This window comes from Serinus canaria, chromosome 26 (assembly GCF_022539315.1).
Source record: "Serinus canaria isolate serCan28SL12 chromosome 26, serCan2020, whole genome shotgun sequence".
NCBI lineage: Eukaryota > Metazoa > Chordata > Aves > Passeriformes > Fringillidae > Serinus > Serinus canaria.
In genome coordinates, this window is record NC_066339.1 from 1814048 (window position 1) to 1828808 (window position 14761).

At 49.3% G+C, this 14761-nt stretch overlaps 1 protein-coding gene across 2 annotated transcripts in view; it reads left to right on the forward strand.

Moving 5' to 3' along the window:
- Window positions 1–14545, forward strand: part of GNAI3 (G protein subunit alpha i3) — a 29367-nt gene extending 14822 nt beyond the window's left edge. Inside the window, exons 4-9 of one of the 2 annotated variants that reach the window (XM_018922179.3) lie at window positions 489–646; window positions 8549–8677; window positions 11272–11401; window positions 12256–12409; window positions 13263–13456; window positions 13648–14545. In XM_018922179.3, the coding sequence (XP_018777724.1) occupies window positions 489–646; window positions 8549–8677; window positions 11272–11401; window positions 12256–12409; window positions 13263–13453 (762 nt within the window). In that variant the 3' untranslated portion in view covers window positions 13454–13456; window positions 13648–14545. Of the gene's footprint in view, window positions 1–488; window positions 647–8548; window positions 8678–11271; window positions 11402–12255; window positions 12410–13262; window positions 13457–13530 lie in introns of both variants that reach the window. The other variant, XM_009097323.3, reaches the window with a different exon arrangement.
- The last annotated feature ends 216 nt before the right edge of the window (window positions 14546–14761 follow it).

The following is a 14761-nucleotide window of genomic DNA, read 5'->3' on the forward strand; positions in this document are numbered from 1 at the left end:
ATCAGTCTCCCTCACTTCTGACAGCTCTGGCAGCAAAAGACAAATCCTCAAAGCCTTGGTCCCATCACCTCTCAGAACTCACTTTTTTTCCTTTTCCCAGTGCTGTGCCACACCAGCAGAGGTTTTCCAAGTAAAACCTCTAGGTCAGTTCATTGGACTGTAGTGGCACATCAGCATTGCCACCTTTCCTTGAAACATGGCAGCAAATGACTGAAATCCCATGGTTTTGGTGGGGGTGGTGCCTTCAGAGCTGTGATCCCCATGGAAGTGCTGTGGCCATCCCTGATCAGGGCATTTCACCCCCCCAGCCTGGAGCTTCCCCCCCTAGAAATTCCCTCTCTGGCTGCACGAGGTTAACAACTGTGTGACTTTTGGGAGAAAGCTGGATGACTGGGCTGTGATGAATTAGAGCAGTGACTAATTAATGCAGAGGTGTTGCTGTTGGTGTCTGTGGGTGGTTGTCCCAAAGATGTGCTCCTGTCGTGCAGGACGATGCCCGGCAGCTGTTCGTGCTGGCTGGCAGCGCGGAGGAGGGAATGATGACAGCTGAGCTGGCTGGAGTCATCAAACGCCTCTGGAGAGACCCTGGAGTGCAGGCCTGCTTCAGCAGATCCAGGGAATACCAGCTGAATGATTCTGCATCCTAGTAAGGAACCAACAGCAGCTCCTGGGCTCTTCCCAGCTCCCACAATGGTCCAGGATGGGCCAGTGTGGCTGGAGCAGGGTGGGACTGGGTGGGAAGGTCCTGTCTACACTGGTCTGACTGGGTGACACTGGGGATGGAGTGCTGTTTGTCTTCTTCCTATGGAGCATTGGGGAAAACCCCACATTCCTTGTTTTGTGCCTTGGTGAACTTAATCCTGGAGTGGTTTGGGCTGGAAGGGACCTTCAAGATTTCATTCCGCCCCCTGCCATGGGCCTGGACACTTTCCACTGTCCCAGGCTGCTCCAGGCCTCATCTAATCTGGCTCTAAACACTTCCAGGGATGGCACAGCCACAGCTCCTCTGGGCCGCCTGTGCCAGAGCCTCCCCACCCTCACAGCAAGGGATTTCATCTAATTTTGAAAAATGTGATTTTTGACAAACTTGCTGGTTTCATGGAAGAAACTTGGCATCTTGTGCTAAGGTGAACATAAGCCCAGGTGTGCCCAGGGGGCCAAGAGGCCAGGGGCACCTGGCTTGGGTCAGGAACAATGTGTCCAACAGGTCCTGGGCAGTGATTGTCCCTCTGTTCTTGGCACTGCTGAGGCCTCACCTCCAGTCCTGGGGTCAGTTTTGGGTTTCTCAGGACAAGAAGGATGCTGGGGGCCTGGACCATGTCCAGGGAAGGGAACAGAGTTGGGGAAAGGGCTGCAGCACCAGGACGGGCTGAGGGAGCTGGGAAAGGGGCTGAGCCTGGAGCAAAGGAGGCTCAGGGGGGACCTTCTGGCTCTGCACAACTCCTGACAGGAGGGGACAGCTGGGGGGTTGGGCTCTGCTCCAGGGAAGAGGGACAGGATGAGGGGAAACAGCCTCAAGCTGTGCCAGGGAAGGTTCAGGTTGGACATCAGGAGGAATTTCTCTGTGGCCAGGCCTTGGCGGGGGCTGCCAGGTGAGGTGGTGGAGTTCCCATCCCTGGAGGTGTTCATGGACCAACTGGACATGGCACTCAGTGCTCTGTTCTGCTCTGGTGACAAGGTCAGGGGTTGGATCCTGGAGGTCTTTTCCAAGCTCAGTGATTCTGGGATTCTGTTGAAGTGGCAGGTGCTTGGCTGCGTCACCTCCATTGTCCCTGCAAAGGAGAGCAACACTCTTAAATTATAAAACTGCCACTTTCCTGACATTCATCTATTTGCAAAATGGGATCCCCTTACCTGGCAGGTCAATATTCTCAGTTTTCTCCTTACAGCTTTCCCTCTCCTCTTGTCCCTGTGTCTGGCACCTCACAGGTAATGATGCCTCTAAACTGTTCTGATTCTAAAATATTGTCCTGGTCCTAAAATCAGCACAGCTGCTGAACAACTGGAAGGTTCCAAGTAGATAAACAGGCTGCTAATGGAATTTTTGATGAAAATCTTTTTCCAAGGGCAGGTTGGTGCAGGAAGGGAAACCTTTGATGAGCAAAACAGTTGTTGGTTTTTTCCTCCTTTTTTTTAAACTCACATTTTTGTCTCTCTGCAACAAATATTTGACACCCTGAAAGGTGATTTTCACATTTGCAGCTGAAAACTCATCTTACTTTAAGCTTGGAAAAAAAATGAGTTTTAATTTAAGCTTGGAAAAAAAAAACCTTTGAAAAATGGATTGGGAAGAGCTTTGTGGAGAAGTTTTAGCTGTACCACAGCTCACTGCCTGCAGGGCTTTTTTGTTCAGAGCATATCTGAGCTTGAAAATAAGGCAGAACCCTTCTTAATTTGCAGCACCTTGGCAGGGGTTTGGATCAAGGGAAAGGCTGGTGGGAGTTTTCTTGGATTTGTGCATGTCTTCGCAGCAGAAAAGGAAGAAATTCAGGTTCCAAGGGAGGAAAGAGATTGATGAGGAGGGGGAAAGGAAGGAATGATTGAATGGAAAGATGGGAAGAAGAGGAGGAAAGCTTAAGGACTTTGGCAGAGAGCAGGAATGGAGCTGAAGGAGCAACCTTGGTGTGTTTCTGGATGGCTTTGGAAGAGGAGGAAGATGAAGGCAGCTGGAGAAATGGAGCAGATTGGGAAAGGAGGGTGTTACCCTGCTTTTATAGCTGCCTGATTGACCCAGCTGCCTTCCAAGGTGGGATTTTGGAGGGTTCTTCCTGTTCCTGGATATTTGCCACCCACCTGTGTCCAGGTCCCGGTCTGGCTGCTGTGAGAAGCTGGCACAGCCTGGGATGGGGATGTTACACTTGGGATGAGCCACACAGGCATTTCCTGAGAAGTGCCCCAGAAAATTCAACTTCCTGTCCCAAAACCACAGGAAGCTGCAGCAAACCAACTTGGTGTTCTGATGCATCTGCAGCTTGGCAGCTCCACAGTTGGAAAACACCCAGCAGTGCGTTGATTTCGTCATGGCAAATTCACCCCACTATAAGGGCTGATTCTTCCACAGGACTTGCAGAAGTCCCAGGATTTTCCTCTCCCTCCACACATGGCTCCTCACCTGCCTTGTCTCTGGTATTCCTTGGTTAATTTCCTTGTCCATGCTTAGATCATGGATTATCCTGAGCTGGGAGGGACCCACAAGGATCATCAAGTCCAACTCCTGGCCTTGCACAGGACATCCCAAAATCCCACCCTGTATTTGGGGGGGATTTTTTTCCATGGATGAGAACATTGTCCAAACACTCCTTGAGCTCTGCCAGCCTTGGGGCTGTGGCCATTCCCTGGGGAGCTGTTCAAGTGCCCAACGAAGGATGGATGTCCTGAACCCCTTTCTGTGGTGGGATAACAAAGGCTTTGTCTCACTTCTTTTGGGAATTTCACTTCCCTGTTCCTTTCATTACCTTCTACAAACAGCACTGGAACCTCAGTGTGAGCAGCTGTTAAATCTTTGCTGGTTTTCCAGCTGAAATCCAGTTCCGTGCTGGGATTTCAGACCAGTTCTGGCTCCACATCAGATTCTGGGGCTGAGACACGTGGAATGGAGGAAGAGAGGAACAGACAAGTAGCTGCTTGTGAAAAATCAAGTATCATCAAGAGCAAGGCTGCTGTGGCAGAGAGCCAAGCATTTCAGCATAGAATTGTTCCAAAAACTCCCCTTCCTGCTGTTTCCTGCATCATGAACACTTCTTCCTTGTGCAGGCAGAGCTCCTGCCTGTCAGAGCACTGCCCTGGCAGGCTGGAGATGGTATGGGAGGAGAGGAGGTGAAGAATAACACTAATCCTAGTAATCTCTCCTGGAATCATGGTGTTTTCTATGTGGTTTTTTTTTTTTTTTTGGTTTTTTTTTTTTTTTTTGGTTTTTTTTTTTGGTTTTTTTTTTAATTAAGAACACTTGAGTAGCTCCTGGTCCAAGCTGTTGATGTGGAAATTCTCAGTGCTTTTCCCAGCACCATCTGCTAAGGCCCCCTGCAGCTACCCTGGGTTTTGTGGAATGTTGCAAACATTTATTTTTTTTTAACTTGCCTTTTTGCAACTTCCTATTTGTCTTTCCCTCTGATGTGAGCAATGAATCTGTGGCTCCAGCTCCTGCCTCCAGCCAGGGCCGTGGAGAAGCATTTGGGACCTCTGTGCACACTTGGGAAAGGGAAAGAACTCAAGTCCCATCTGATTCCATGGGCAGGGACACCTTCTACCCCTTCCCAGGGTGCTCCAAGCCCTGTCCAACATGGCCTCAGACACACTCAGGGATGGGGCAGCCCCAGCTGCCCTGGACACCTGTGCCAGGGCCTGCCCACCCTGACAGGGAAGAATTCCTTCCCAGTATCCCATGTAAGCCTGCCCTCTGGGAGTGGGAAGCCATTCCCTGTGTCCTGTCTGTCCATGCTCTTGTCCAAAGTTCCTCTTCCGCTCTCCTGGAGCCCCTTTAGGCTCTGGAAGAAGCTCTGAGGTCTCCATCCCTGCAGCCTTCTCTTCTCCAGGCCGAACATTCCCACCTCTCTCAGCCTGGCTCCAGAATCATGGAATCCCAGAATTAAGGGACTAAATTAAAGCTCATCTTGTTCCACCCCCATGGCAGGGACACCTTCCTCTATCCCAGGGTGCTTCAAGCCCTGTCCATCCTGGCTTTGGACACTTCAGGGATGGGACAGTCACAGCTTCTCTGAGCATTCCATTCCAGGGCTTCACCACACTCACAGATAGGAATTCCTTCCCAACATCCCCTCTAAACCCCTGTTTGGGGTGCAGCAGGGTGAATGTGAAGGATATTTCCATTTCACACCTCTCCAGATTTTCAAGATACTTGGAAATGTCGCCAAGCACATAATGCTTTAATGTGTTTTTGTTCCTAGTTTTCATACTTTTCCTGGATTTCAGGCAGATCCCAGCCTGTGGAAGCTGTAGGTAATTATCTGCAGTCTCATGGGCAATTAGCACAGTCCTGATCAACCTTCCTCTAGTCCTGCACATCTCCTCGTGTTCCCAAATGCCACTTCTGGCCCAAATTCCCTGACATGGTGCTGGATAAAACCTAGATTATTTCTAAGTGAGGTTTTTCCTTCTCCTCCTTTTCTCCCCTCCTTTTTTTTCCTCTCCCTCTTTTTTTTCCTCCCTTCCTCTTGTGCTGCTTTTTTCCCCTTCCCTCTTCTCCCCCTTCCTCTTTTTCACATCCTCCTCTTCCTCCCTCCCCCCTTAAGGACTTTCAGAGCCATTTGTGGCTTTGAAATCCTTCTTCTCAGAACCAAAAGGAGTGAATTGTAAAGAAATCACCATTGCAAGGTTGCTGTGAGCAGGATGAGGAGGGGAGCTCTGTTACCTCTCTTGTTCATTTCCCAGCATCCCTGTCCTGCCCTCTGTGCTTCCTGGAGCTGTCTGGGTGTGGGATGAGACAGGACTGGGATGTTTCCTGATCAGACTGGAATGCCAATCCAGTGTGATCAGAGAGCCGGGGATGTACAGCCTGGAGAAGAGAAGGCTCCAGGGAGACCTGAGAGCTCCTTCAAGTTACTAGAGCTGGGAGGGGCTTTGGACAAGGGCCTGGAGGGACAGGACAAGGGGAATGGCTTCCCACTGCCAGAGGGCAGGGATAGATGGGATATTGGGAGGGAATTGCTCCCTGGGAGGGTGGGCAGGCCCTGGCACAGTGTGCCCAGAGCAGCTGGGACTGCCCCATCCCTGGGTGTGTCCAAGGCCAGGCTGGACAGGGCTTGGAGCAGCCTGGGACAGTGGAAGGCGTCCCTGCCCACGGCAGGGGTGGGATGAGATGAGCTTTAAGGTCTCTTCCTGTCAGATTATGCCCTTTTCTGACCCAGAGATGGGGTAACTGAGAGGTGTTTCAAAAACTTCTATTTTCAGTCTCATGTGAAGGATGAGACAGTAGAGATGTTATAATTCACACCATTCTCATCAGAAACCAACTATTTCCTAATTACAATACATTATAAACATTTCTTAGCTTATCAGCTTTAGCCACACCATACTGTAAATGCCTTAAAACCAGTCATTTAAAATTACCCCTTGTAAGTCCTACTACAATGTATCTTTTATAGTTTTATTTCTCTAAAATATCTAATCTTATTTACAAAGCCATCCTTTGAAACTTATTTCTAGTTCCATTTATCTCTCAACAATCTTTATCTTGTTCCATGGCATTTCTAAGTTAACATTTCTTATCTCAAAATTTACTTACAGATACATACTATGTGAGCCTTCTGTCAGGCTTTAAGAATTTTCTATAAATCCATCTTCCCATCCAAACCATCTTGGAATTCTGGGATTCAGTGATCTCTGCACACGCTGGCCTTGTGCCAGCCTGGCACAGGATGTCCCAGAAATGCTTGGAGAGTCAGCAGGACAAATAAGTGACACTCTAGGCTTGATCAGCACTTTTTTTGTACTTAGGGCCTCATTTTAAGCATGAAAAAAGAAGGAAAACAAACCCAAGTTGGCTTTTTGGAAGCTTGTGGTGTTGAAGGATGAGGAATAGCTGGCTCTGTAAACACAGGGATCCCAGGAGGGGAAGGAGAGGGGCAGCCTCAGCCTGATGGAGGTGAAGGAGGTGGTGGGAAGGGATTGGAAGTGCGTGGGATGAGGGGAGACACTGCAAGGTCAGTGTTTGCTCTCAGAGCTGGTTGTGAGGGGTGTTTCTGGCTGTGGCACTGGGACCAGGAACCACTGGGAACAAAGGGATTCAGACCGCTTTTCCAGCTCTTTGGAAGCTCCTTTTCAAGTTCCCCTTAATGTGAAATAAAAGTGGCACTAGCTGGGCTCCACAGCCTGGATTTTTGGGAGGACACAGCTGCTTCCTCTGCCCACACTTGGCAGGACTTCCTGGGTTTCCCAGAAATCCCCTTTGCTGGGTTTTCCAACTGCTTATATTTCCATGGGATTTGCCCTTTATGTCTCCCTGGAATTAGTCTGGCACAGTTTATTGTTTCAGGCAGTCCCACTGATTCTGATATGCTTTATTCCCTGATTGAGTTTGTTTGCCAGCTCCATTCCCCCCTCCCTGGCTGCTCCCAAAGCCTTAATTAGGAATTATACCACTTTCAGTGCCCATTGTTCCAAGTGGCTGTTGGGAGCAGGTGCTTTACAGCTTCAGCTTGGGCTTGGCAGTGCTGGGATAAGAGTGGGGCTCTATCTTAAGGGACTTTTCAGCCCAAACAATTCCATGATCTATCATATTAGTGGTGTGACCTGTGTCAAAGCCAGGTTTTGAGGAGCTGCTGGGTCAGTTCTTAGCATTCCCACTGGCTTTTGATACACTGTGTCTCAGCTAAACTTACACTGCTAGAAGGGAGAGAGAAGAAAAAAATCTGGACATGTTACTGCCTCAGTAGAAATATTATTTGGTAGAAGCTGAAGAAGGTAAATACCTTCCAAATCATCAAACTGAAACTAAAGCCAGGCCCAGCCCTGGTCACACAACAGCTCACAAAGTGCCATCCTTCTGGAGGCTGAGAGAGGGATGAAAGGACTGGCTCTTCCTGGACTAAATCCACTCTCAGATCCCAGCTCTGTGGGAAAAGCCCTGTGGCACTGGGCAGGTCCTGGCAGATCACTGGGTTTTGGGGTTTGGAAACAGGGCAGGGCTCTGCAAGTCCTGGCCAGGGTTGATGCTGGGGCAGGGATGTGTTGCTGAGGTTCCTTGCTCAGCTTCCAGGCACATGGGAAGAAGCAATTCCTGGCTGACAATGGATCTGTGATAATAATGTGTGATTTGGGAGGGTTTATTACACCCATCAGAGCCCCTGAACCTTCCCAGTGACACAGGGCTGGGGTGATTAAAATCTGCTCCCAAGAAAGAACACAGCCTGTGCCATCCCTGCAGAGCTGTGAATCTCATCTTTGTGAGAGCAGGAGGGAAGACAAGCTCAGAGGTGTTGCTGGCTGGAGTGGGATTTCTGATCCTGCTGGGAATCATCTGTACCTCGTGCTGGTGTGCCTGAGAGCTGAACTCCAAAAGGAATGTGCTTGGGGCTGGAATTAGTTGAGGTCTTCATGGGAAAATTTCTGCAAGGATGTGGCTTCTTCCACGGCTGTATCCTCAGAGTCAGCTTGTTGGGGAAGGTGGTGACTGGATCTGCCTGGTTTGGGGTGGTTTTTAAGGGGTTTCATCCCTCCCTCCCAGCTCCCTTGATGCATCCCTGCCCTTTAACAGCAAACCCTTGGATTTATTGCCTTGTGCTTTGAAGCGAGAGACCTTGACTGTGGATTGCCCTGGGAGATCCAGCCCTGGCACAGCTCTGCATTCCCTCCCTACCCTCCCCAGCCAGCTCAGCTCCACCAGCTCTACCTCCAAGGTCATCCAGGGAGGGGTTAAAGTCCCCAAACCCCCAAAACATCCCTCAAGACAGCCCCAGAGGGTTGTTTGCTTCGAGGGTTGTGCTGTGTGAGGGAGATAAATAAATTCTGTGCTTTGTTCTGCAGTTTATAAAAGATTCATGGTGAGACAGCTGACTAAAAAAAGCCTCTTGTGTTGTCTCTTCTGGTTTAGTTACCTAAATGACTTGGATAGAATATCCCAGCCGACCTACATTCCCACTCAGCAGGATGTGCTGCGGACCAGAGTGAAAACTACAGGAATTGTGGAGACTCACTTCACCTTCAAGGACCTTTATTTCAAGTGAGTGAAAGGCTATGCCCATGGCCTGCACTGGGGGCACATCCCACACTTGCTCCTGGTTTAACTGTCCTCCTTCCCTCCGTTATCCTCTCTGCTGGCATCGCTCACTGGAGAGACCAGTTTGACTTTGATTTGCCTTCTGTTCTTTTCAGCTGCTTTTATGTTGGAATCGCAGACACAGGTACTGACTGCTTGTTTCCAGGATCCAATCCCAACAATAATACTAAAAGGACACTGACTGGAGTTTGAGTTTAACCCTTTCCTCGGAGCGGAGGAACTGAGCTGTGTCTGTAGCCAGGCTGTGGCTCCGGGATGCATGGTGTGCTCCATGTGTTCCTCTGGGAATTGCCAGCCTGTGCCTGGCACTGCAGGGGCTGGGACTTCCTGTCCCCTCTGCTGATCCAGTCCCTGCCAGGCTGTGGATCCAGCCTGCTCCTGGCAGTGTCCCTTTACATGTCACTAACGAGCTTCCTCTAACCTCAGAGTGGCTCCCATGGCCTCTGTAGGCTGAGGCTGCATCCCTCCTCCCTCACCTTGGATCCCTGTAGCTCCCCTTCCTGCTGCTTAGGAATTCCCTGCTTCAGATCCCACGTGTGCTCCTGACAAACAGCTGGAGCCCCACAGCATTCCTGTGCTGGAGGGTGTAGGACAGTGCCGTGCCTGTGGCTCAGTCCCCTCCCTCTGTCTGTGCCAGTGGTTTGGAATCTTTCCTGCTCACATTCCTAAAAATCGTGTGTTGGCTTATTTACAAATGGGCTGTGAAACACTTTGATGGAGTTGCAGCAAAATCCAAGTGGTGCTTCTAAAATCCAAGGGTTTTAACAGGATCCCAGGTTGGTTTGGATTGGATGGGACCTTAAATCTTATTCGGTCCCACCACCTTGCCAGGGGCAGGGACACCTTCAACTATCCCAGGTGGCTCCACAGCCTGTCCAGCCTGGCCTTTGACACTTGAGGGATGGAGCAGCCACAGCTGCTCTGGGCACCCTGTGCCAGGACCTCACCACCCTCACAGGGAAGGATTTATTCCCAATATCCCACCTAACCCTCCCCTTGGGCAAGTGGGAAGCCATTCAGCTTGTTCTGTCCCTCCAGGTCCTTGTCCCAAATCTCTCTCCAGCTCTCTTGGGGCCCCTTCAGGCACTGGAAAGGACTCTCAGGTCTCTCTGGAGCCTTCTCCTTCCCAGCGTTCCTGGATCCAGAGCAGAGGGGCTCCAGTCCTTGGAGCATCTCTGTGGTCTTCTCTTGAGAAGGAAACTTTTGCACAGTTTTTGGGAGAACAGCATTTTGGCTTCCAAACTGTGCAATTTAAGAACATTTTAAACAAAAATGCCAAAATACTTGGTATCATCAATTTATTTATGCAGCTTCTGGTCCAGCCAGGGAATAACTTGTCTTCCCATGATGATGGATCAGGGTTAGTGTCTCCAGTGTGTTCTTTAATCATCTCCACCCTCCTTCCTGATCCTGCCCGGAGCTATTGATCATGGGCAGGGCCCCAGACAGGAGGTGCTGTCCCAGAGGGATTTGCTCCACAAAGGGAAGCATTAATCCATCAGAAACCCTGGTGCTGCCAGCTCTGCTGTGATATTCCATCTCAGACATTAATAATGGGATGGGGAAGCCTCAGTGACTGGAACTGGGATGAGCTGAGGTGTCAGGGATGCTCTTCCTTCATTAATCTTTCTGTGCTAATGGCAAATGATTCAAGCCATGGAAATATCCTGGATTCTCACAGAGATTTCCATCTTTCCTTCTAGACCAGAGGGTTAAATAGAAGGTGGGAGTTAGTTTGGGATCATTAAATCTCCCCTTGGACAGCTCCTTGTCTGCTCTGGGAACAATCAATATCTATGACTTAATAACTCAGATATTAACTTGATTTAATTAAATCCCAATCCTGGGCTCTCATCTAAGTATTTGGATGAGCAGGGTGGCTGGAACTATCTGTGACACAAATTCCTATTAAATTAGAAACAAATTCAATTTATACAGAAATTCCATAAGCAACTGCTCAGCCTTTAACCTTCAGCACCTCAGATTATTTTTAATAAATAAAATTATTTCTTAACCCCCTTAATCTTTTCCTGGGTCCCAGCAGGAACTTGCAGGTAGTGTGTTCCCAATAATCCATTTCCCTGAGGTGCTGTGAGAAAGTGTTTGGAGTCCAGTCAAGCAAATGAGTTGTTGCTAAGGAAGTAGGAAAGAGAACAAAATCAGCAGAGCTCTGGATGGTGACTTCCAGTTCTTCCTGCTGAAAACCAGACTCATGGAATGGTTTGGCTTGGAAGGGATATGAAATCTCATCCAGGGACAGCTGGAACCAGACAGGCAGGGACACTAGCCCAGGTTGCTGCAAGCTCTATCCACCCTAGCCTGAAAGAAAACAGAGAATACTGATTTAAAATCCCCTCTCCCAAGAAGGGAATTTTAAAACCCCCTCTCCTAAGAAGGGAATTTTAAAACCCCCTCTCCTGTGGAAAGCTCCTGTGTGTTCCCAACCCCTGCTCAGCCTCAGCATCCTTGGGAACACCACGGGGGCCAGGCAGGAGGGGTGTGCCCAGCTCCTGAGCCACTTCTCCTGCCTCTGCCAGGATGTTCGACGTGGGAGGGCAGCGCTCGGAGCGGAAGAAGTGGATCCACTGCTTCGAGGGGGTGACAGCCATCATCTTCTGCGTGGCCCTGAGTGACTACGACCTGGTGTTGGCTGAGGACGAGGAGATGGTGCGTGTTGTGGGGTTTATGGCTGCAGGGAAGGGAGCTGGGAGCATCCTAGCTCCATTCTGCATCAGGCTGGGATGTTCCTGCTGTACTCCTCCTATAGAATTTGCAGGGTCCCCCGACAAAGGGGAGAGAATGATTCATCTGACTGCATCTTATCAGAGGGCTAATTAATTACTTTATTATACTATGTTATTCTATGCTGTATTACACTATGTTACATTACATCTAAACTGAATCTGCCAAGCACTCGACTCTGCACAACTGCACTGAATCTAATGACTGTCATCCGACAGTCCTGACACACACACACACCTGGCCCTGATAGACCAAGGAAACAAAACACCATCACTGTGGGTAAACAATCTCCACATTGCATTCTACTTTTGCACAAACACAGGCACAGCAAATGATAAGAATTGGTTTTTCTTTCTCTGAGGTTCAGAGAATGTGAAACCCAGAAATACTCTTGGGAAGAATTGTGCCTTGCTTTTCTCTGTGAAGAGAAATGTGGTGACACTCCTCCCATTAAATTGGAGAGCTGCAAGGACAAGCACTCTTTGAATAAGCCAGTAGAATCTTGCCCCCACAAGTGATAAATACAACCCATCCATGGCATTTCCACCTTCCTGGTGGCTGGGAGGTGCCTGGAGTTCTTCTCATGCTTTGTTCTCTACATGTGAGTCACTCCAGGAAGGAACAGGAGGAGGTGAACTGTTCCCCTGTGCTCCTCCTGGGGCAATGGCAGTGAGGATGTGGCAGTGACACCTCAATTTTGAGTCTGGCCTGTGCAGCAGCGCCTCTGTCCCCCATCCCACCCTTCCCTAACATCTGCCCCGTTGGATTTCCTTTTCCAGAATCGGATGCATGAGAGCATGAAACTCTTTGACAGCATCTGTAACAACAAATGGTTCACAGACACTTCCATCATCCTCTTCCTGAACAAGAAAGACCTGTTTGAGGAGAAGATTAAGAAGAGCCCACTAACGATCTGCTACCCAGAATACACAGGTAGGCTGGGATAACTGGGATCGTCTGTGTCACTGGGCCAGCAATGAGTGAGTCAGAGCCTTGCACAACCCAGGATCAGTTACAAACTTTCCCCCCAATTCCTTCCCTCTGCCTCCTGGACAGTTCTGGCCTGTTCAGTTGGCTGGTGCTTGTTTTCTTGGAAGAGCTGTGGTTGGGAACAACCTTTGTCCTTCCCTGGAATAAAGTGTTGCACTCCAGCAAATCAAGGTCACTTCCTCACCTAGGTTCCACACCTAACTGGGACAATAATTCCATTCAAATTCAATTTTAGAAGCTGTGGAACTTAGCCATGTCTTGCTCTGGCTCCTGTCCACCCTGGAGTGTCCGTGTTCAGCGTGGATTGTTCCAGAACTCATCCCTGCTGTGGTTCCACACAGGTGGAAGGTTTTACCTGGGCAATGCTCGAGGCATTTACAGGTTTAAAAAAATCCTTCAAATCTCTTCAAACCTGTTGATTTTTGTGATTGCCAGAGCTGTGGATTCCCTATCCCTGGAAGTGCTTGAGGCTAGGCTGGACAGGAGCAACCTGGTGTAGTGTAAGGTGTCCCTATTCCTGCCAGGGGGTGGAACGAGAGGGGATTGAAGGTCCCTTCCAGCCCATGACTCCCATGATTTGTTCCTCTCTATGGAGCCTGGCTGTCCCAGCACACAGCAATCCCTGGATCCCATGTCCAAGGTCACTGCCCAGAGAATAGACTTCAGGTCTCCCAGAAGGAGTTAATGGTGGATTTGGATTTGTAGCAGGATAAGGCAGATGGTTGCAAGCAGCTTAATATGGACTTAAAAGCTCTCGTGAGCCGTTGGGCAAAGCCAGGGATCTTCTCCTTTGCAGGCTCCAACACGTACGAGGAGGCAGCCGCCTACATCCAGTGCCAGTTTGAGGATCTGAACCGGAGGAAGGACACCAAGGAGATCTACACCCACTTCACCTGCGCCACCGACACCAAGAACGTCCAGTTCGTCTTCGACGCCGTCACCGACGTCATCATCAAAAACAACCTCAAGGAATGTGGGCTCTACTGAGAGGTAAATCCAGCTCTGGGTGTCCTGCTGGGAAGGGCTCTCTCTGCTCCCTTCTACATTCCTGGTTTCCTTCCCAGTGTTTCTGCCTGGCGAGCCCCAGCCTCTTGCTGCCTCGTGGGGACAGCGATGAGCATGACCCAGGAGCAGAGAACATGTGGAATCCTGGAATTCTTTAGCACAATCTTCTGTCTTAGGGACCTTTTATTGCTGTGGGATGTGGAATTAGGGCACAGTGAAGCCACGTAGTGGGAGTAGATCCTCCTGGCATCGTTGGACGGCGTGATCTCCGGGATGTGCGGTGGATTCCAGCTGGATTCCAAACCTTGGATATGTAGCTTTCTCTCTTCCTTTGGTTAACAAGCCACCACTAGTCTGTTTTTAAGGTTATTTTTTTTTCCATCGAGAAAACTATAACTTTACTAAACTTTATTTCTTTATTTGCAAACCTTGTTTTAAAAATAATAATAATTAAAAAAAGCAACAAAAAAATCACTTAACTATGCACATGTGAGCAGATCCTGCAGAAAATATTCCTCTTAGCAGGAATTCCTTGTTTTTAACACTTGCTATGGCCAGGATTTAATATTTCTGCAGCTACCAAGGGATCCTTAGAGCTTCGGCTTTTTTTCCATGTGTGATTTGTTACCATCCCGCTCCCCCCAGGCTTTGGGAAAGGCTCCTGCAGCAGAAGGAGGGTTTAGGTTCTGTTGGGGGTTTGAGCCCAGTTTTATGGGAAGGGATTTGTGCTCAGCATAATCCTAGCTTGGTGGGGAGAGGAGCTGAGCCCTCGCTGGGGGGAAATCTGCTGCTTCCCAGCTCCCAAACCACTGATTCCTGTGCATTTTTTGGGATGAAAACGGTGCATTATTCAGTGCTGCCTTTCCCATGGCCCTCCCTGCCCAGCCCTGTCCTGAGCATGCCTTTACTTTGTCTGTGTGGTGCCAAATCCCCGTTTCCCTCTAGTGCCATCCCTAACCAGTCCTACATTCCTTTGCTGATCCATGATTGCATCCAGACTCTCCCAGTTTGTCATGTGTACAGTTGGATCTGTTAGACTTGTTGGCAGTATTAAAATGGTGAGTAAAGATTGTAGCCTTTTCTCCACTTTATTCTCCTTTTTCCAGGAGTGTTCCCAGATTTTGTGCTTTGCTGGAGAAGGAGAGGAAGAGCTTTGATTGGGTGGAATTATCTGGACAGGGAGGTTCCTTGTGCTTTATCACCCACCACTGATGGTGGTGTGCTGCTCCCAAAGACTTGAGTCATGCTGGCACAGTTGGAACATTCCAGGAATCCCATTGCCCATGGAAT